Source organism: Bufo bufo, chromosome 1 (genome assembly GCF_905171765.1).
Source record: "Bufo bufo chromosome 1, aBufBuf1.1, whole genome shotgun sequence".
NCBI classification, from domain to species: domain Eukaryota; kingdom Metazoa; phylum Chordata; class Amphibia; order Anura; family Bufonidae; genus Bufo; species Bufo bufo.
Genome location: NC_053389.1, coordinates 382,078,764 through 382,101,251, shown reverse-complemented (window position 1 = coordinate 382,101,251; position 22,488 = coordinate 382,078,764). Strand labels below are relative to the sequence as shown.

The 22,488-nt window shown below is 48.0% G+C and overlaps 1 protein-coding gene across 4 annotated transcripts in view; it reads right to left on the bottom strand.

The window, feature by feature from the left end:
• RAD50 (RAD50 double strand break repair protein) overlaps positions 1 to 22,488 on the bottom strand; it is a 362,910-nt gene that overhangs the window by 215,080 nt on the left and 125,342 nt on the right. For all 4 annotated transcript variants that reach the window (XM_040405264.1, XM_040405258.1, XM_040405281.1 and 1 more), the window contains exons 11-12: positions 442 to 624; positions 127 to 284 (exon numbers count right to left, since the gene is read on the bottom strand). In XM_040405264.1, the coding sequence (XP_040261198.1) occupies positions 127 to 284; positions 442 to 624 (341 nt within the window). The remainder of the gene's footprint in view (positions 1 to 126; positions 285 to 441; positions 625 to 22,488) is intronic.

Genomic DNA, 22,488 nt, shown 5'->3' with positions numbered 1-22,488 from the left:
TAAAGAGGAAGAGCATTGAGTAAGTACACTGCCTTCTGAATGATGACTCACACCAGTCTGTTTGCTGAAGACAAAAAACCCCCTTGATGACCAGAAAAGTATTGCACCACTGCAAACAATACTTACGTTAGCCTGGCCAGTTTGTCCCGGGTCTGATTGATATCCTTATGCTTTGTATACAACCAATCTTCAAGTTGCTTCTTATTTGGAAAATACCCCAGCAATGAAGTTAACTCATCACTGTGTCTAGACTTTATTTTTCGAATATGTTCATCTTTTTCACCCTTAATGAGAATGCAGTAAAAAATATACAGTGAAAATACTGTATTTAATATAAGTGTAAGCTAATAATCTCAAATAAGGACACCAGGAAACAACGGCAACTGCTTTTATTGTAGTCTGCAAGCATAATTATGGATAGATTACATTTTAAAGATGTACCTTATCCTTCTTCAGCATCTCCATCTGTGTGCGTGTCATTGTATGCATGTTCATTTGCTCCATTTCCTGATCCAGCTTACGGATTGTTCTATCCAACTCACATCTCTGACTCTGCAGCTGCATAACTTCACTTTTTAGGGCGTCTACATTGCAACTTTTCTCTACACTCTCCAGCTCACGTTCCTGACAGAAATCAAAAATCAAATTTTGTTACAAGTGCAATGCCAGACAAAGGCTTAAAATCATGAATCAATGTTATTCTATTCATAAGTTTTTCCCCACAAACTTAACTTGTCATGTTCTAAATAGAGGTATCTTCAAACGGGGCACATAAAAAATATAAAAGACATGGAGGGTGTCGAAGACTGGTGTTTCTCACAGTTCCTAACTGTGTGACTAACTCCTACAGATGTGGCACAGTATGTATCCAAGGTTAAAATTGTATACTGATGGTGTTCTAAAAGTAATGACTAGGGATGAGCGAATCGACTTTGGATGAAACATCCAAAGTCAAATCACATAAAACTTCATTAGAATACTGTACGGAGAAAATTTCCAAAACCCACTTTTTTTAATGACCACTTCAATTCTAAAGTCACTTTGTGGGGCTTGCATAGAGAGGGAAACCACCCATTAATGATTACGTTGTAGAAACTACACCCCTCAAGTTATTCAAAACTGATTTTACAAACTTTGTTAACCCTTTAGGTGTTCCACAAGGAAAAAGGAGATTACATTTTTAAATGTAACTTTTTTGGCAGATTTTCCATTTTTGAGGGGCTCCGATATGTTCCTGACTAGAAGATATTGGCAAAGTTCTCAGCTTTTAACATCGGCCTGAGGAGATGGCTAGTATTGTCAGTTGCGTATCATTTTGGTGCATTTTTTGCAGTGAATTGTGTATGTATATTTTTTTATCTGCACAATGTATCGTTTTGTGTAAGATGTTCTTGTGGTGCATGCGGTCCGCCCCGGCATCCTCCATTGTACGCATTTTTTGCTGGGGATTGCCGTTGTCTGCGGACCGCATGCGGAGGAATTGCTCCCCCGATTATAGACACGCCACAGTGTATGGGTTTGGAGCATTTTCACCCGTTAAGGCCACTTTTTTCAGTGAGTTTTTGTCTTTATGTGTATGGAATGTGCCACTTTATATTGTTGGTAACATACTTTTGCACCTGGTAGCTTCTGTGTCACATGGTCTGTTGTGGGTGCGGCTCACAGCTTTATTTTACCTCACAATGCATTGGTGATACCACTATGGAGGCATGTGAGAGTCTGGCTGTGAGTTAATTGCACTGTTCACACACCACGGGCAGGTTTGTGGTAGTACCCCATGCGTGCTGAGACACCGTGACATGGTGCATGAGGGGCTCCGATATGTTCCTGACTGGAAGATATTGGCAAAATTCTCACATTGTAACATCGGCCTGAGGAATTGGCTAGTATTGTCAGTTGCGTATCATTGTGGTGCATTTTTTGCAGTGAATTGTGTATGTATATTTTTTCATCTGCACAATGTATCGTTTTGTGTAAGATGTTCTTGTGGTGCATGCGGTCCGCACCGGCATCCTCCATTGTACGCATTTTTTGCTGGGGATTGCCGTTGTCTGCGGACCGCATGTGGAGCAATTGCTCCCCCGATTATAGACACGCCACAGTGTATGGGTTTGGAGCATTTTCACCCGTTTAGGCCACTTTTTTCAGTGAGTTTGAGATTTTTCATTTTAATTCATTTTTTCCTGTAACACATCAAGGGTTAACAGCCAAATAAAACTCAATATTTATTACCCCAATTCTGGAGTTTACAGTGGTCGTAAACTGCTGTACGGGCACACGGCAGGGTGCAGAAGGAAAGGAGCGCCATATGGATTTTGGAGGGATAATTTTAAGTTGCCATATGACATTTGAGGACCCCCTGATGCACCCCTAGAGTAGAAACTCCAAAAAAGTTACCCCATTTTGGAAATTATAGGATAAGTGGACACTTTTATTGGTATTAGGCCCCATTCACACGTTCGTAATTTGGGTCTGCATTTGTTCCGCAATTTGCAGACCCATTCACTTTCAATGGGGCTGTAACGGATGCAAATCCGCATTTCCGGGATCCGCAATTCCGTTCCTGAAAAAAATAGAACATGTCCTATTCTTGTCCGCAATTGCGGACCAGAAGAGGCATTTTCCATTATAGTGTCTGTGATGTGCGGTCCGCAAATTGGCTGTTCTGGCACAGTTTTTATTTTTTGTTTTTTTAAGAGGTCCATCTGACAGGTTAGATCATGTGCTATTTTTTTTATAGAGCAGGTTGTTATGGACACGACAATACCAAATACTGTATGTCATGGTTTGAATCTCTCTGTGACAATGGCCACACCCATCTGCCTCCCAGCCAAGCTCTTGAACTAATCCCTGCTTACCTCATTTGCATAGCCAATCAGAGGGCGTTTTACAATTTACCAATTGAAAGAGGTGTTCCAACTGTCAATATAAATATATGTGATGCATTCAATAAATAATTTTGTCAGTTTGAACTCACATACAGCCTGACTGGTGTTAGTTCTGTGAGAATTAAAATGACACAAGCGGTCGTTTAAGGCCGGATCATCAACGGCGGAACCAGCAGATATTGTGGTCACATCAGGGAGTGCCGTGAGAGCAGAATAGAGTGAGCAGGGGCTCGTTACATTGGTGGCAGCGGTGGGATTGGCTCTCCAGTTACTGGGACACTCCAAATCACAACTAGGAATGACCAGCTACGCAGCCTGCAGGAGAGACACGCTGAAAGATTTACTTGAGAGCCGAGGAGGGATCGCTGGGACAAAGAACAAAGTCACCTTGATCAGTGAGTTAGCTGAGATCGATCAGAGGGATGGTGATGCGGGTCCTCGGTCCGTGGAAGACTTGTTTCAGCAACGAGTTAGAGAGCGGTTGGCATTATATGGTGCCAACCCATCCGAGACCGCCATACAGAATGCCATCAGAGACATCCAGCTGCAGGATGAGCGGCAAGAGAGAGAACTAGAGCGACAAGAGAGAGAATTGGAGCGACATGAGTGGAGAATGGCGGAAATACGGTGATCAGAGACAGCACCTGTCCGTAAGTTGCCCTTTCGTGCATTCAAATTATTTAAGGAAGGAGAGGAGGAAATAGTAGAGTTCCTCCAGGACTTTGAGAGACTGTGCCAGATACATAAAGTGCCGTCCCAAGATCGTATCGTCTTACTGGCGAGTAACCTAACTGGCAAAGCTGCGGATGCATATCGGGCCATGGAGGATGAGGACGCCATGGATTATGACCGGGTAAAAGAAGCCCTGCTAGCCCGATTTGCCATTACCCCTGAAGCCAGCCGGATTAAGTTTCGAGAATCCCGGAAACAAAGCAATCACATAGTCTGCAGCGGAACCTCAAGAGCTGGTTCCAGGGAAGCCATGCTCATACCATAGAGGACATCACCCAGCTAGTTCTCTTAGAGCAGTTCTTTGACCACACCCCTCCGATAGTACGGGATTGGGTGCGAGATAAGCGGCCACAGACGGTACAGTAAGCAGCGACTTTAGCCGATGAATATCTGGACTCTCGAAAATCCATTGGAGGCCAGCGCTATCCACTACCGCGGCCCAGTGTACCGACCTCGAGCCCAACTCCAGTATTTCAGTGGGCTGCCTCTAGACCCTTAGCCCGATCAAAGCCTTCTACCGGGCCTAAGTGCTATACATGTAATCAGACGGGTCATCTGCAGCGTTATTGCTCTAACCGATCCCAGAGGTACCAAGAGACTGCCCAGTTATCCAGGTCGGCGACTTATTGCCTCCAGAAAGAGGCCAACCCTCTAGATGTTCAGGAAGAGTTTGGTGAGCTGTTCGAGGCTGATCCCGTCCAGGCCGCAGCTGAAGATAATCGTCAGGCGGTATGGGTTAATGGGCAGCCGGCCCAGGGACTTCGTGATTCCGGGGCTACGATTACCCTTATTCAGCCTCACATGGTTCCTCAGTCGGCCCGAACTGGCCAGACTGTGGCAGTCAGGGTAGCAGGGGGCAATGTGCTGCGTTTATCCACCGCCAGAGTTCACCTGGATTGGGGCTCAGGGAAGCGACAAGTGCGAGTAGGGATACTCCGTGAGTTACCCGCGGAAGTACTTTTGGGGAACGACTTGGGGCATTTGACTTCTTCATTTGCACCAGAGACCACCATGGCCGTGACCACCCGACAACAAAGCCACCTACAAGGCAACTCCACTCCTATGGGGACCCAGGTAAGACCAAATCCTCCCACGTTACCCCGACTTGACAACCCCATGTCCTGGGATTCTCCTTCTGACGTTAGGCAAGAAACCCGGAGAGACCATACTTTAGCGTGCTATCGGGACAGGGCGGGCAAAGATCCAGGGGGGTTAGGGGAAGACAGAATAGAGTGGGAGGGAGGGCTTCTTAATCGCTACACTGAAGGGGTGGGCAACGGGAAGCGCAAGGGCCGCCACAAACAGCTAGTCGTACCCCAGAAGTACAGACAGGAGCTATTGAGGCTGGCTCGAGATATCGCCTTGGCCGGACATTTAGGGATAGCAAAGACCCGGAGTCGGTTGTCTCGTGCTTTCTTCTGGCCTAGGTTACATGCAGAGGTATGAGAATACTGCCGGACCTGTGAGACTTGCCAGAGGGTAGGAAAGGCGGGGGATCATCCAAAAGCCTCTCTGCACTCCATGCCGATAATTAGGGAACCCTTTAGCCGGATAGCAGTAGACATTATTGGCCCACTGGCCCGCCCCAGTGCCACTGGGAAGAAGTATATTCTTACAGTGGTGGATTACGCCACCCACTACCCGGAAGCTATTCCCCTATCCAATATCCAGGCTGACACGGTAGCTGATGCCTTACTGCGGGTGTTTACTAGGGTAGGATTTCCCCAGGAGATATTGTCTGATCAAGGAAATCAGTTCACCGCCGAGCTGACTTAGCAGCTCTGGCGCCTCTGTGGTATTAAAACCCTCCAGAGCGCACCCTACCACCCCTAAACGAACAGGCTGTGCGAGATATTTAACGGGACCCTAAAACAGCTACTTCGGGCCTTCGTGGAGAGTAGGAAGGATTGGGAAAAATATCTTCCCCACCTACTGTTCACCTACAGGGAGGTACCTCAAGAGTCCACAGGGTTTTCACCATTTGAGCTGTTGTATGGGCGAAGGTTTAGGGGACCCTTAGACTTAGTGAGGGCCCAGTGGGAAGAGGGAGAGGATCCGGAAGGCCTCCCCATCCTTAGCTACGTCTTGGAACTCAATCGACTGCGGGAACTTACCGAGCTAGTCCATGAGAATATGCAATCAGCCCAGAGTCAGCAGAAGGTTTGGTATGATCGATCTGCTCAGAATCGCACTTTTTGTGTCGGACAGAAGGACCTAGTACTAAAACCCTTGAAGCAAAATAAATTACAGGCCTCCTGGCAGGGCCCCTATCAGGTGGTAAAACAGCTGTGCGACACCACCTACGTAGTCGCCAGCTGTGCAGACACAAGAATTAAGAGGACATTCCACATCAATATGATGAAGGCCTATCACGAGAGGGCTGAGGCAGTAGCCACCATATGCACTCCTGCCACCGGGGACTCTGAATACCTGCCGATGCTGGAGCTTCCTGCAATCAGTAACCGTTCTGGGGGGGTGGAAGATGTTCAGTTAGGAGATGGGTTAGGACCCCAGGAACAAGAACAGATAAGGGAATTACTCCAGGACCGGAAAGAGATGTTCTCAACACTCCCTGGATACACTCACTTGGCAGTGCACAAGGTGGAGACCCTCGGGCAGAAGCCCCTGAGACAATCAGCCTAAAGGATTCCCGGAGCTGTGCAAGAAGGGATGAGAGCAGAGATTAGGGAGATGCTTGAGTTAGGGGTGATCGAACGATCAGCAAGCCCCTGGGCTTCCCCTGTAGTATTAGTCCCAAAACGGGATGGCACGACCCGATTTTGTGTGGACTATAGGCGACTGAATGACTGTACTGTGACAGACGCCTACCCCATGCCCCGAGTGGACGAATTGTTGGACAAAATAGCTCAGGGACATTATCTGACGACTATTGACCTGTGTAAGGGCTACTGGCAGATTCCCCTGGAGGCGGATGCCATTCCAAAGTCGGCCTTCATCACCCCGTTTGGCCTTTACCAGTTCCGGGTAATGCCATTCGGGATGAAAAATGCTCAGGCTACCTTCCAACGAATAATAGATAAACTCCTCGGTGGTCTGCAGGATTTTGCATGCGCATATCTTGATGACATCGCAATCTATAGCCAGACATGGGAGGAGCATCTCAGACACCTGGGCATAATGCTAGACAGAATCAGAGTTGCAGGCCTGACCCTGAAGCTAGACAAGTGTAATATCGGGATGTCTGAGGTACAATATTTGGGACATAGAGTGGGATGTGGGAAGCAGAGGCCGGAGCCTGCAAAAATCGAGGCCATCCTAAACTGGCCGGTTCCCAGAACCAAGGCCCAGGTACTTGCATTTTTAGGGACAGCCGGGTACTACAGAAAGTTTGTACCCCACTATAGTGACATAGCCAAACCACTGATGGACCTGACCAAAAAGAATCTCCCTAGACAGGTCCTGTGGTCCCCGGAGTGCGAAACAACATTTCAACAGTTGAAAACCACCCTAACACAAGCTCCCATACTGGCGGCACCAGATCCTAACAAACGCTTTGTCGTACATACAGACGCCTCCATGTTCGGACTGGGAGCCGTACTAAGTCAAGTTGGCGAAGACGGGAAGGAGCATCCGGTGGCGTATCTCAGCCGCAAGTTGTTACCCCTTTAAAGAAATTGCAGCCCTACGTGTAATTTTTTTATTGTCAAAAACACGTATTTCACTTTTATTATTTTAAATTTTTGTCCCACTATGGGACTTGAACATTACAGGGTCTGATCCCTGTTTCAATGCAGCACAATACATCTATATTGTACTGCATTGACACTGTGTAATACACTGATAGTTTGCCTACGACACCCAGCCTGGGGGCTGGGCCTCATAGGCCTCTGTACATGTTGGGCCCCAAGGCCTTTGAATAGCTTGGGGCTGCCATGGCAACCATCGGGTCCCTGCGACTGCAGCGCAGGGACCCGATGGATGAGGAGAGGGAGCGCAAACCTCCCATATGCCGCGGTCAGCTCAAGGATCGCAGGACGAGACTGCTCGTCCTGGTGCACAAAGTACCGGCCATTTAGGACGAGCATTCTCATCCTGGGTCCTTAAGGGGTTAAAATTCATGTCACAAAATAAAACTGATCCGACCTATTCAATTATCACATTATTTAAAGGGCATCTATCAGCAGATTTGTAGCCGACATGTTACATGTGCGCTTGACAGCTGAAGGCACCTGTGTTGGTCCCGTGTTCATATGTGCCTGCATTGGTGAGAAAAATTATGTTAAATATCTACAAATAAGCCTCTAGGAGCAATGGGGGGTTGCCATTACTCCTAAAGGCTCTGCTCTCTCTGCAACTGCTGCATCCTCTGCACTTTGATTGACAGGTCCAGTCACTGAAAATATCATCACACATGGCCCTGTCAATCAATGTGCAGTGGATGTGGCAGTTGCAGAGAGAGCTAAGCCTCTAGGAGTAATAGCAACACTCATTTGCATATATTAAAACTTCATTTTTCTAAGCAAGGCAGGCACATATGGACCAACACAAATGCCTTCACCTGCCAATCGCACATGCAACAGGTCAGCCACTTTCATAGGTACAAATCTGCTGACAGATGTCCTTTAACCCCTTAGGGACCGGGCTAATTTTCACCTTAAGGAACAGGCTTTTTTTTGCAAATCTGACCAGTGTCACTTTATGTGGTGATAACTTTAAAACGCTTTAAAGGGATTCTGTCATCAGATTTTACCCCTATAACCTAAAGATATCCTCATGTCCGGACTAATAAGAAGAATCCTAAGCTGGCCTTATTAAACCTCACTGTGGCTCTATTTGTCCAAAAAACTGTTTTTTATAACCTGCCAATCACTTACTTAGGGTGCCCAAGGGGAGGTCCGTTAATACAGGGGGCCCGGCCGCACCCCTCGCCGTCCGGTGCCTAGCGCCGCCTTCCGTCTTCATCGCCTTCTACTGCTCAGCACCGCCTCCGCAACCCTCCCCGTCCCTCTGCCAGATCCCGCGCCTGCGCACTAAGCTGAGCCAATCTGCAGGTCATATTAGGGTTGAGCGAAGTGCGCATCAGGCCGGCGCATGCGCACTTCGCTCAATGAAGCCGCTGCAAGGAGTCCGCACGGGCGCATCAGGCTGAGCCTAGTGCGCAGGCGCGGGATCTGGCAAAGGGACGGGAGGATTGCAGATGCGGCGCTGAGCTGTAGAAGGCGGCGCTGAAGACAGGGAAGGCGGCGATGAAGCCGGAAGGCGACGCTGGGCACCGGACGGTGAGGGGTGCAGCCGGGCACCCTGTATTAACGGACCTCCCCTTGGGCACCTTAAGTAAGTGATTGGCAGGTTATAAAAACCTGTTTTTTGGACAAATAGAGCCACAGTGAGGTTTAATAAGGCCAGCTTAGGATTCTTCTTATTAGTCCGGACATGAGGATATCTTTAGGTTATAGGGGTAAAATCTGATGACAGAATCCCTTTAACTTATCCAGTCCATTCTAAGATTTTTCGTCACATATTGTACTTTATGACACTGGTAAAATGGAGTCAAAAAAATTCATTTTTATTTATAAAAAAATACCAAAATTTACAAAAAAAAAATAAAAAATGAGCAAATTTCCACATTTCAATTTCTCTACTTCTATAATACATAGTAATACCTCAAAAAATAGTTATTAGTTTACATTCACCATATGTCTACTTCATGTTTGGATCATTTTGGGAATGACATTGAATTTTTTTGGGGATGTTACAAGGCTTAGAAGTTTAGAAGCAAATCTTGAAATTTTTCATAAATTTTCAAAAACCCACTTTTTAAGGACCAGTTCAGGTCTGAAGTCACTTTGTGAGGTTTACATAATAGAAACCACCCAAAATGACCCCATTTTAGAAACTACACCCCTCAAGGTATTCAAAACTGATTTTACAAACTTTGTGAACCCTTTAGGTGTTCCACAAGAATTTATGGAAAATAGAGATAACATTTCAAAATTTCACTTTTTTGGCAGATTTTCCATTTTATATTTTTTTTCCAGTTACAAAGCAAGGGTTAACAGCCAAACAAAACTCAATATTTATGGCCCTGATTCTGTAGTTTACAGAAACACCCCATATGTGGTCATAAACTGCTGTACAGGCACACGGCAGAGCGCAGAAGGAAAGGAATGCCATACGGTTTTTGGAAGGCAGATTTTGCTGGATTGGTTTTTTGACACCATGTCCCATTTGAAGCCCCCCTAATGCACCCCTAGAGTAGAAACGTCAAAAAAAGTGACCCCAATTTAGAAACTACGGGATAGGGTGGCAGTTTTGTTGGTACTATTTTAGGGTACATATGATTTTTGGTTGCTCTATATTACACTTTTTGTGAGGCAAAGTAACAAGAAATAGCTGTTTTGGCAACGTTTTTATTTTTTGTTATTTACAACATTCATCTGACAGGTTAGATCATGTGGTATTTTTGTAGAGCAGGTTGTCACGAACGTGGCAATACCTAATATGTATACTTTTTTTTTATTTATGTAAGTTTTACACAATGATTTCATTTTTGAAACAAAAAAAATCATGTTTTAGTGTCTCCATAGTCTGAGAGCCATAGTTTTTTCAGTTTTTGGGCGATTATCTTGGGTAGGGCAAGATTTTTGCGGGATGAGATCACGGTTTGATTGGCACTATTTTGGGGTGCGTATGACTTTTTGATCCCTTGCTATCACACTTTTTGTGATGTAAGGTGACAAACAAAAATTGCTTTTTTTACGGTATTCACCTGAGGGGTTAGGTCATGTGATATTTTTATAGAGCAGGTTATTACGTACGCGGCGATAACTAATATGTATACTTTTTTTTTATTTATGTAAGTTTTACACAATAATATGCGGGATGAGATGACGGTTTGATTGGCACTATTTTGGGGTGCATATGACTTTTTGATCGCTTGCTATTACACTTTTTGTGATGTAAGGTGACAAAAAAAATTGTTTATTTAGCAGTTTATATTTTTTAGTTATTTATTTACGGTGTTCATCTGAGGGGTTAGGTCATGTGATATGTTTATAGAGCCAGTCGATACGGACGCGGTGATACCTAATATGTAAACTTCTTCTTTTTTTTTTTTTTTACTTTATTTGGGGGGGACAAAATTTTACTTTAAACTTTTAATTTTTGGGGGGGAAACTTTATTTTTTCAACTTTTTTTTTTCCCACTTTGGGACTTCAACTTTAGGGGGTCTCATCCCCTTTACAAAGCATTCCAATACTTCTGTATTGGAATGCATTGGCTGTATGAGTAATACAGTGTGTATTACTCATACAGCTTCCTGCCTGTGAGATCCAGGGGGCTGGATCTCACAGGCTCTTCACCGGAAGGCATCGCGCTGCCTTCCATGCCATCGGGTCCCAATTACAGCAGCACGGGGACCCGATGGCACCTCCGATCACCGCCGGTCTGAATTGACCTGCAGTTTGCGGCGATCGCCAATACGGGGGGAGGTGGGGGGTGTCACGGGCGTTGTCCCAGGGTGCCTGCTGATTGATTTCAGCAGGCACCCATTTCCGATCACCGCCCGCCGCTGATCAGAACTACACATGATGTACCGGTAAGTCATGCGTCCTTAAGTACCAGGACATCATGACGTACAGGTACGTACGTAAGATGTTAACCCACATGGTGAAGGTTAAAAAAAAAAAAAAAAAAAAGCTGAAAGATATGTTCTTTTGGTCCTCCCAAAAAATTAAATAACGAGATTTTTGTATAACTTACCAGTAAAATCTCTTTCTCGCTCTTTCCTTGGGGGACACAGAAGACCTTGGGTATAGCTCATCTCCATAGGAGGCGTGACACTAAGTGAAAACTGTTAAGCCCCTCCTCCACAGCTATACCCTCAGCCTGGAGAGAGAGACTGCCAGTTGCGTGTCCAAGTAGTGAGAAAAGGCAAAGTCCAAAAAGTGGAACCAACAAGCCAACTACCCAAAGGGTAAAACAAACTCGGAAACCGTCAGAGAAAAACAAAGAATGGGTGGGTGCTGTGTCCCCCAAGGAAAGAGCGAGAAAGAGATTTTACTGGTAAGTTATACAAAAATCTCGTTTTCTCGCCCAGTTTCCTTGGGGGACACAGAAGACCTTGGGACGTTCAAAAGCAGTCCAAAAGGGGAGGGACCACAGCACCAAGGCGAAGCACCCGAAGGCATCAAAAAACCGCCGCCTGCAGACCAGGCGGCCCAAGGCAGCATACGCCGAAGCCCGAGTATGCACCCTGTAGAACTCTGTAAGGTATGCAAGGAAGACCAGTGACCGCCTCGCACAAATGCATGGCCGTAGCCCAATGCCTCCGGCCCAGGAAAAAACCGACAGCTCTGGCAAAATGAATGGTGACACCAAAAGCAGAACCCTGCCCTTGGTGCGGCAACCACAGCAAGAGCCACTCTGAGAAAGCGGAGGAAAGCCACCCTGGAGGCCGTCAACCTTTTCCGCGGACCTCCTGGAAACACAAGAGACCGAACGTCGACAAGAGTCGGAGATCTCCAAGCAAAAACTGCAAGGCCCAAACAAAGTCCAAAACGGTGAAGTGTCCGTTCCCGGGGGTGGGAAGGGGAGGACTACTGCCTCAATGAAATGAAGGACAAACACCACCTTCCGAAGGAAGGAAGAGACGGAATGGAGAACAGCCCTGTCCTGGGGGAAGACAGAAGGCTCGGAACAAGAAGGGCCGCTACTCAGGCACCCGTCAGAGACACGATGGCTACAGAAACACAACCAACACAGGACAGAAGGAGTAGAGAGAACTTCTGTAACGGCTCCAAGGAAAAATTGGAGCGCCAAGAGCCCAGTATGTAGTTCCCAGGACGGTACCGGAGGGCAGTACAAAGGAACCCAAGAGCCGCTCCATGGAAGAAGGTCCTGACAGGCCCAGAGGGTCGGGGAACGCTGAAAGAGGAAGGACAGGAACGACACTTGATACTTCAAGCAACAGAGTCCCAGCCCCAGGTCCAGGCCGGACTGGATAAAGACAGAACCATGGAGAGAGAAAGGCAGAGTGGGGGAACCCCCAGGTTCCCACAGAACCCCAGGTAAAGCCCTAAGTCCTACCACAGATCCTGGACGAAAACTCGGCTAGAAGCGAAAACTAGCGAGACCACTAGAGTCGCCTGGGCAAGCGGGTGAAAACCCAATGATCAGTAACACGGGCAGAACGGTCGGTAGAACTGGTCCCGTCGGCCCCGAGCAAAGTTGTCCCGTATCCACCCGGAGTGGGGGAGCAGACAGACAGGAACCGAAGGGTCCGCCCAGCAACAGCCTGATGCCAGGACAAGACAGGCCAAAGCCCAAGCCGATGTAGCCACCACAGGAAGACGGACTAAATGGTAGTCCTCCCAAGTTACCGAGAAGGTAAATCCATAGCAGAAACATTGCCTAGAATGGAAAAAACGCAATCTGCACCCAGCGGGAGGACAGAACGCGGTAGACCCGGTAAATAGGCACACGGCTAGTACAGTCAGTGTGGACAAGGGGGACAGTACGAGGCCAAAAGGAACACCAGAACCATCCACATGAACAACCATGCTCTCCCCAGAGGGGAGGGCAGAGAAGGAACAGCCTCTGAAGCGTGGCCGGAACAGAAGCCACATCGGAGAGATCCGTACCGAGTGGGAGCCAAACAGAACCGGCGAGAAAAGGCAGTCGAGACAGAGGCCGGCATAACACCCTCCAAAAGAAAGGAGGAGTGGGCAACAGAGAAGCCATAGGACAGCTCAAAAGCAGAACCCCGCTACACTGAGACGCCCGGTTCACCGCCTCGCAGAAGGCGAATACCCTGAAGAACCCAAGGTGGAGGTCCTCCGGACCTGGGTAAGCGAGCACCCAAGAGAAGTTGGGTGACCTTCCCAAGAAGAGCGGCCCGAACCTGGTAGGAGGAAATAGTAGTAGGCGAGGCAACAGTAGTCCCGCCAGAGCCAACATAGAATGCGAAGGGCGCTGCAGACAGCACGCTCGACCATGTGACCACTAGCGCAGGGAAACAATGCTGCGGGAAGACGAATGGGTACGTATTTAGGAACCACGAACACTCCCACGGCGGAAGGGCCAACGAAATGAATGAGCACCGCCCAGCTCGGTGCAGTAGCGAGCAGGTAGAGCCAGTCTACTTATATATAAGGCATTCATTTGTTGTTTGTTGGACAACACCTTAGGCTTACACAGGTGGACAGAATGATCTCTTTAGAGAATAGTGCAAGGCTTGCTGCAAACACTGTCTCCCAAGAGAAAAAATATGTCGCAGGAGGAAAAGAGGCATACGTACGAGTAGCCCCGTAAGCAGTGAGAAGGCCAAACCACCTACGGGACGAGAAGGTATACACGGCCCAAATAACGCACAAGAACGTCCGCTCACTGCAAAAATATCACTCAGCGAAGAGGGCCAGCCACAGAGTGCCACAGTATCTACGGAAGTGCAAAGTGCAAACTGAAAGGGAATTATGCACAAGACTAGTATGGTATGCGATGGAACGCAAAACTGACCGCCCCGAAAGGGGGGAAATGTACCTGGCAAACTGCAGTCGGCAAGGGTGCCAAGGCCCGCCCCAAAAAAGGGGGGAATGCCCAAGGCATACTTCGCCCCGAAGGGCGCCATGCACATGGCCACACAGTATCCAGCAGGAATGCAGGAGGTCCACCTAGTTAAAGGGGGACATGCACAGGGCTATCCTAGCATTAAGTGAGTGTGCAACAATTCACCCAACACCGAAATTTCGTGAGATTGTAACTACTCCGCCAATGAAGGGGAACATGTGCAAGTCCAATACGGCACATACAAGGACAGCCTTGAATCTCGTGAGCGTGCAAAATTCCGCCCATGGAATGAGGGGTGGTCACGCACAAGGCCAGCACCGTATCCAATGGGAGCGCAAGCGTTCCACCCATGTTAGAGGGCCATGTTCAAGGCCAGCAACGTATCTGGTGAGAGTGTAGTATGCCGCCCAGAAAAGGGGGGGGGGGGGGCATGCACATGACCAGCATCGCATCCAGGGAGAGTGCGATCAGTCGGTGAGAATGTGTGTATGTCACCTGAAGGAGTCATGCCCATGGCCGGCAGCGAATCCAGTGAGAGTGCGTACACCGCCCACGGAAGAGGGGTCATGCATATGGCCGGCAGCGGATCCAGTGAGAGTGCAAGCACCTCGCCATGTATGGGGTTCATGCACATGGCCAACAACGTACCGGCGAGAGAACATCACCGACCGAGGGAATGTATGTATGCCGCCACAGGGAGGCATGCCCAAGGCCGGCAGCGAATCCAATGAGAGTGCATCATACCACCTATGGAAAGTGGTCATGCACATGGCTGGCAGTGAATCCAGTGAGAGTGCCGAATGCCGTCCACGGAAGGGAGTCATGCCTATGGGCGTCAGCGAATCCAGAGAGTGCAGCGTTCCGCCTATGGAAGGGGGTCACGCACATAATCGGCAACGAATCCAGTGAGAGTGCAGCGTTCCACCTATGGAAGGGGGTCGTGCACATGGCCAGCACCGTATCGGGTGAGAGTGCAGTATTCCGCCTAAGAAAGGGGGTCATGCACAGATCGCAACGAATCTAGCGAGAGTGTAGTGTTCCGCCTATGGAAGGAGGTCGTGCACATGGCCAGCACCGTATCCGGTGAAACTGCAGTAGTCCGCCAATGAAATGGGGATCATGCACAAGGCCAACCCGCAGCCAGGGAGAGTACAGTATCCCGCCCAGGAGGGGTGTCCTGCCATGGCAGGCACCATAACTGGAGAGGGTGACTAATGCTGCCTACAGAAAGGGCCGCATGCACTTGACCGGCGCCGTATCGTGGGAGAGGGCAAGTAACCGCCTAGAAGGGGAAAATGACCCTGGCAGCGCCGCAGCCGGGGAGCGCAACATGCCGCCTACGGAAGGGGGGCATGTACTGAGATGAGGCTGCAGCGTCCTGCGCAGCCCACAAGAGATATATATATATATATATATATATATATATATATATATATATATAATAAAAAAAATTTTTTTTCTTTTTCTTATATATATATATATATATATATATATATAACACAGCCTCACTGAGGCAGAAAGGGGAGCCACCTACAGGTGGGGGGGGGGGGTTGGCAGCCATACAGGCCCATCTGAAGCCGGCCTGTACCCAAAGGGTTAACAGGGATCCGGCCTGGAGGGCGGCGCTGCGATCCCCTGGGGGCGGGGGCACCTCCCGGCGGGAAGAATTTGCGCCTGGAGAAGTTCCAGCCCCCTGCAACAGAGGCCGGAATTTTGCGGCCTAGTAGGCCGTGAAGCCGGGGCCTAAATTTTTAGCGGCGCCTGGCTGACCGGGGCCGCACAGTATTCAAGTACCGGCCGGCGCATGCACATGCCGGCCGCGGGTGCCCACCCCGCGGGCCGGAAGAGCCGGGGACCCGGATAGAGCGCCGGGATTGCGGCCGCGAAGCCTGCGGTGCCCGGCCGACCGGAATGTTCCGACGGTCGGCCGGGGGCTGTTGAAGCATAGCGCTCATATTGCAGGCCGCGGGTGCCCAACCCGCTGCCCGGAAGCGAGGACCCTGCGCTCGGCAGCCAATTCATCCATGGAGCGGGCCCTGGCTCGGCAGCCAATTCACCCATGCAGCGGGCCCTGGCTCGGCAGCCAATTCACCCATGGAGCGCACCATGTGGCCGACAGCCACAACCACCTTGCCCTTGGGCCGATGCCCGTGAGGGCAGAGGAGGGTCAGGGGCAGCAAGGCTCTGGCCCTAAAGCAGTAGCCGGTAAGAGGGAGGGGGACCCTGAGACCGGGTGCCTGTGAGGGTGGGACGCCTGCATAACCCCTCTGTCAGGGGCAGCTAGTTGCGGACCTCTGCAGCTCCCCAGGCATTCTTCTTGTAGGGAGAAGGGTGCCAATGACCTATAGAGGCCAGGAGAGAGGGAGCAGAATGTCGCCCTGCGGCAGCCCAGGGGCCAGCCTAGGTCTAGCAGGGACAGAAGGGTCCATAGGCCCAGTATAGGGTCAGGCACGCAGGAGACCGGGGGGGACGGGGACATAGGGCTGGAGAAGCCTCTCTCTTACCACAGCCGTCTTCACCCTCGGTCCGTTCCAGCAGGGTCGCCCCTTCAGCTACTGGCACCGCAGTGGCAGGACGCTGGAAGAGGGACTTGGCGTGCGGGCGACCCTTGCGCTGGCGGGATGTAGGGGAGCTAGGCTGCCCTGATCCACCTTGCCTTCTGTGGGGGAGGCAGCAGTGCGGGTGACCGGCACTGGCGCAGCTCAACCCCGGGAGAACAGAGAGGTCTAGTGCGTCTCTGTTGTCCCTGATGATCTGGAACAAAAAGAAAAGAAAAAGGTAAAAATCAAAATTTAAACCAGGAGAAAACAGCCCTGCAGAGCAGGGAGTGTCTTGCCTCCTTGGACACTAAGCAAAAACTGGGAGTCTCTCTCTCCAGGCTGAGGGTATAGCTGTGGAGGAGGGGCTTAACAGTTTTCACTTAGTGTCACGCCTCCTATGGAGATGAGCTATACCCAAGGTCTTCTGTGTCCCCCAAGGAAACTGGGCGAGAAAAAAAGTTATCAAAAAGACACTGTGTATACTCCAAAATGGTACCAAGGAAAAAAAAATGCCTGAAAAAAAGCCCTCACACATAAAGATATGGCTTTCAGAATATGGCAACACAAGTTGTACTTCTAGGACAGAAGAATTGCAGGGGTGGCGCTCAGTTGATGCTGTCTGCAAAAAGCAGCGGTATCGCGGCAAGAACCACACAAAACTGCCGCACTGGAAAGGCAATGAAGTGTATTTGAGATACTGCGCTGAAGGACAATTTTTAGAGATTTATATTACTATACAGTTATTGCAGCTGGCATACGAGGATGTATCACTATACAGGTATTTAAGCTGGTTTGAAGACCGCTTACCTGTAGCGAAGACCTCAGTTGGCGTGCTTCTGTCTGCGTCCCTGTAGTTTCGGAAAAACGGCTTTTTTCTCTTTTCTTTTTCTTTTCTCCGCTTTTTTGCTGGTTTATTGCTTTGGATGTAAGTTCATTTTTCTTTCTTCTTTATCGATGCTTTGGGTTAGGATGGGGTAATCCAGCTGCAGGATGGGTCGGCGTGCTGTCTCGTGCCCCGGCCGGTGGCACGCTGCTGCCGCAGGTGGAGGTGTGTGTGGGGGAGTGGTTGGCGCTCACTTGGAGTTTGTTAGTGACGTCACTAAAGCGGTCAGGCAATGACCGACAGGTGCCAGGTATCCTCCAACGCGTTTCGAACAGACCGCTGTTCTTCCTCAGGGAGTGCTGCCTGGCTGTTTATGCACCCTTTTTATAGGTACTTCTCCAGCGCTTTAACCTCTTCCCTGCCAATCCTGCATGAATTCAGTGTTATTTGCCTATTCAAAAGCGAACAGTTCCAGCTCTGCATTTAGTCCGTTTGGTATTAGGCTATCCATATTAAATATCCATTTGGATTCTTTTTTTGACATCTCTTTCATGTAGTCCCCCCCCCTCTTGTTAGATGGTATTATTTCCACCCCGCAAAATCGGGATCCAGCAAAGTTTCCCCCATGCTTTATACTGTAGTGACGTGATAATGGATGTCCATCATATTTTCTGGTTATGTTGTATACATGTTCTCCCATTCTTTTCTTTAGGGTTCTCTTGGTGCGGCCCACGTAGATTTTATTACAGGGGCATGTTAAGGTATATATGACCCCTTTACTGTTGCAGGTAATGAACTGTTTTATGGTGTGTTTATAGGATCCTTCTGAATTGGTGATTTCTGTTATGGTTTTGTTATTTTTCGATATTTTGCATGCTCTACAGGTTCTACATGGATGGAACCCTCCTAATCCTTCTTCTTTTGGTTTCTGATTTTTTTTCCCCTACATTGGTTCCTGTACATCTACCTGTTGAGGCAATCATGTTACCTATATTTTGTGCCCTTCTGAATACAAATTTTGGATCTTTCGGGATAAGTTCTCCTATTATTTTGTCTTCCTTGAGAATGTCCCAGTGTCTTTTTACTATTTTTTTGAACATTGGGACCTGGTCACTGTACGGTGTTATGATAGGTGGAATTATTGTGTTGATTTCAATGTCCAGATTTTTATTATTATTATTATTTTCCTTTTTTGCTGTTAGTAGAGTTTGTCTGTTTAGTTGGTTTATTTCTATCTTTTGCTCCAGCAATTTTATTGTGTCATATCCCTTATGTTCCAATTTTTTCTGTAGGGTGTCTGCTTCCTTTTCATATTCCTCTATTTCTGTGCAGTTTCGTCTTAGCCTCATAAATTGACTCCGCGGGATATTTTCCAGCCATTTGGGAAGGTGGCAGCTATTCATCGATATGAAGCTATTCCCATCCGTCGGTTTGCTATAGGTTTTGGTAAGTAATTTGTTTCCCTCTATGTAGATGGTTAGATCCAAAAAGTTGATTTCTTTGCTGCTGTATATAGAACTAAATTCCAAGTAAAAATCATTTTTATTGATCTCATTTAAAAATTCCAGCAGTTTTGTTTCCCCCCCATCCCATATAAAAACAATGTCGTCGATAAAACGTCGCCAGAGGACGAGACCCGCACGGGGGGCGCCACCTGGGTGGATGGTTAACTCCTCCCACCACCCGACATATAGGTTAGCGAACCCCGGTGCGAATCTCGTCCCCATCGCGGTACCCCACGTCTGTAGGTAAAATTGTTCATTGTATAAAAAATAATTTTTATTTAAGATGAACATAATGCATTCTCCCAAAAAGTTGATTTGTGTTTCAGGCATTTCTCCTTTTTTTGTTAAAAAATATTGAACAGCGTCCACTCCTTTCTTGTTTTCTATCACGGTGTATAATGATTTTACATCCAGTGTGCCAATTATGTAGTTATCTTTCCATTCCACATCTTTAAGGATTTGTAGAGTGTGTTGGGTGTCTTTAAGATAGGTTGGTAGTACCTGCACGTAGGGTTGTAGTTGCTGGTCAATATATTTGGATAGTGAGCTGGTGAGACAGTCTATGCCTGACACAATAGGTCTCCCCGGTGGGTTTTCCATGTTCTTGTGTATTTTGGGATTATGGTATAGTACAGCAATTTTTGGATGGATGTTGTTTATAAAAATTGCTTCTTTTTTATTAAAAATGCCTGTATCTCTCCCTTTTTGGACTAGCCCTTTTAGTTGTTTTTTGAACAGTTCAGTGGGGTCACTTTTTAATTTTTTGTATGTTCTTGTATCACTTAGAATATTTTCGGTTTCCTTTTTGTAATTCTCGGTGTTAAGTAGGACAATGCCCCCCCCCTTTGTCAGCTGGGCGTATGATGTTGTGATCTTTTTGCATGCTGAAGATGGCTTTCTTTTCTTCTTCCGAGATATTGCGCATGTACTGAGGATTTTTTGGGTATTTAATTTTCCTTATGTCCCTTGTGACTTGGTTCATAAAACTGTTTAAGGCTGAGGAGTATTCCTGTAAGGGGTTTATCACGTCACTACAGTATAAAGCATGGGGGAAACTTTGCTGGATCCCGATTTTGCGGGGTGGAAATAATACCATCTAACAAGAGGGGGGGGGACTACATCAAAGAGATGTCAAAAAAAGAATCCAAATGGATATTTAATATGGATAGCCTAATACCAAACGGACTAAATGCAGAGCTGGAACTGTTCGCTTTTGAATAGGCAAATAACACTGAATTCATGCAGGATTGGCAGGGAAGAGGTTAAAGCGCTGGAGAAGTACCTATATAAAGGGTGCATAAACAGCCAGGCAGCACTCCCTGAGGAAGAACAGCGGTCTGTTCGAAACGCGTTGGAGGATACCTGGCACCTGTCGGTCATTGCCTGACCGCTTTAGTGACGTCACTAACAAACTCCAAGTGAGCGCCAACCACTCCCCCACACACACCTCCACCTGCGGCAGCAGCGTGCCACCGGCCGGGGCACGAGACAGCACGCTGACCCATCCTGCAGCTGGATTACCCCATCCTAACCCAAAGCATCGATAAAGAAGAAAGAAAAATGAACTTACATCCAAAGCAATAAACCAGCAAAAAAGCGGAGAAAAGAAAAAGAAAAGAGAAAAAAGCCGTTTTTCCGAAACTACAGGGACGCAGACAGAAGCACTCCAACTGAGGTCTTCGCTACAGGTAAGCGGTCTTCAAACCAGCTTAAATACCTGTATAGTGATACATCCTCGTATGCCAGCCTGCACCCAGCTGCAATAACTGTATAGTAATATAAATCTCTAAAAATTGTCCTTCAGCGCAGTATCTCAAATACACAAGTTGTACTTCTAATGGCACCATTTATGGTTGAATACAATGTGGTGGGAAGCAGGGAAAAAAAATGAAAATGGGGTGGAATTATAAAACGATACTTTTGTGAACTCACCTGTAAAATCTCTTTCTCGCTTAGTTCATTGGGGGACACAGGACCGTGGGTATAGCTGCTTGCTGCCACTAGGAGGTGACACTAGGCTAAAAATTGGATTTTTTGTACTCACCGTAAAATCCTTTTCTCGTAGTAGGCATTGGGGGACACAGCACCATGGGTATATGTCCAACTACCTCTAGGAGGCGACACTAGACATAAAAAGTGTTGGCTCCTCCCCGTTGGGCTATACCCTATCCACAGGCACTAGGCTAATCAGTTTGTACCAAAAGCAGTAGGAGAGAGAAGAAAGGCAAGGAACCAACAACTCCCGTACCGGGAAAGATCAAGAGACCAGCCCGGAGAAGCGGAAGTAAAAAACATAGGGTGGGATCTGTGTCCCCCAATGCATACTACGAGAAAAGGATTTTACGGTGATTAGAAAAAAAATCTAATTTTCTCGTGCATGGCATTGGGGGACACAGCACCATAGGACATCCCAAAGCAGTCCCCGAGGGTGGGAAATGAACAGCCATGTCACCGGTTGGGCATACAGGTGCAGGAGAACCATGTGACCCAACAGGAGAAATGCACGGAATAGGCAATAAGCCTCATAAGGGAGAAACCCCAAGGAAGCAACAGCGAACACTGCCAGCACCCCAGGACAAATGCCTGGGAGAAAGTCCCAAATGCAAGAAGGCGGCAAAGGGGAACACCCAGCTCAGCCAAAGGCTGGAGAGAAAGTAGGACAGCACCACGTAATGGAGCTACCTAACATTGTAATTGTCTCAGGCTAAAGCACAAACACCCTGTGGCCAACCCTTGACAGGCCAGGGGAACAATGAAACATGGAATCACTGAAAGCCAAACGAGTGAGGGAAGCCATAGCAAGGTTCACATGTGAAGGGAGCAGGTCTCCCCTCACCGCAAGGCAGGTGATGAAGTTAAGCGCCCTATTGAAAGGAGAAAACTTCAAAGACGCCAAGGGAAACCGCCAACCCTTGGAAAGGGAGGGGGTTGTAAGTAAATGCCAGGAAAAGAAAAAAGATAAGACCGGCATCCGAAAATCAGGAGACGAGGAACGAGCCTCGGAAAACAAAATATCGCTGAGAAGCGCAAGACCGGAGAAACTCTGGCCAAATGAAGTATCAGGGAAAAAAGGGGACCAGAAGCAGGCCCAGGAAATCTCAGCAGGGATACATTGGACCGAGAGCACATGGGAGGAGAAGGAGAGCACTCCCAACAGTCTAAGGAGGAAGGTTCTACCAACAGGAGGAGTCCCTACCGAAGGAGACCATAAGGTGGAAATGCAAACCGTAGCACTAAACCACTCAATACCAGATACTTGACGTGGGAGGATGGGAAGATAGACACGAATCCCAAGAGGTCCACAAGGCTATTGGAACCTACAAGGGGAACAATCAACCCAGCCCCGCCCCCCCCCCCCAACAATGATTATCATACAGAATCTGTGTGGTCAAATTAACGGGGACAGGGAATCCAGAAAGGAGTACCCGGTATGGGCTCACAAGGAACCAGGAACTGAACCACCAGAGGACAA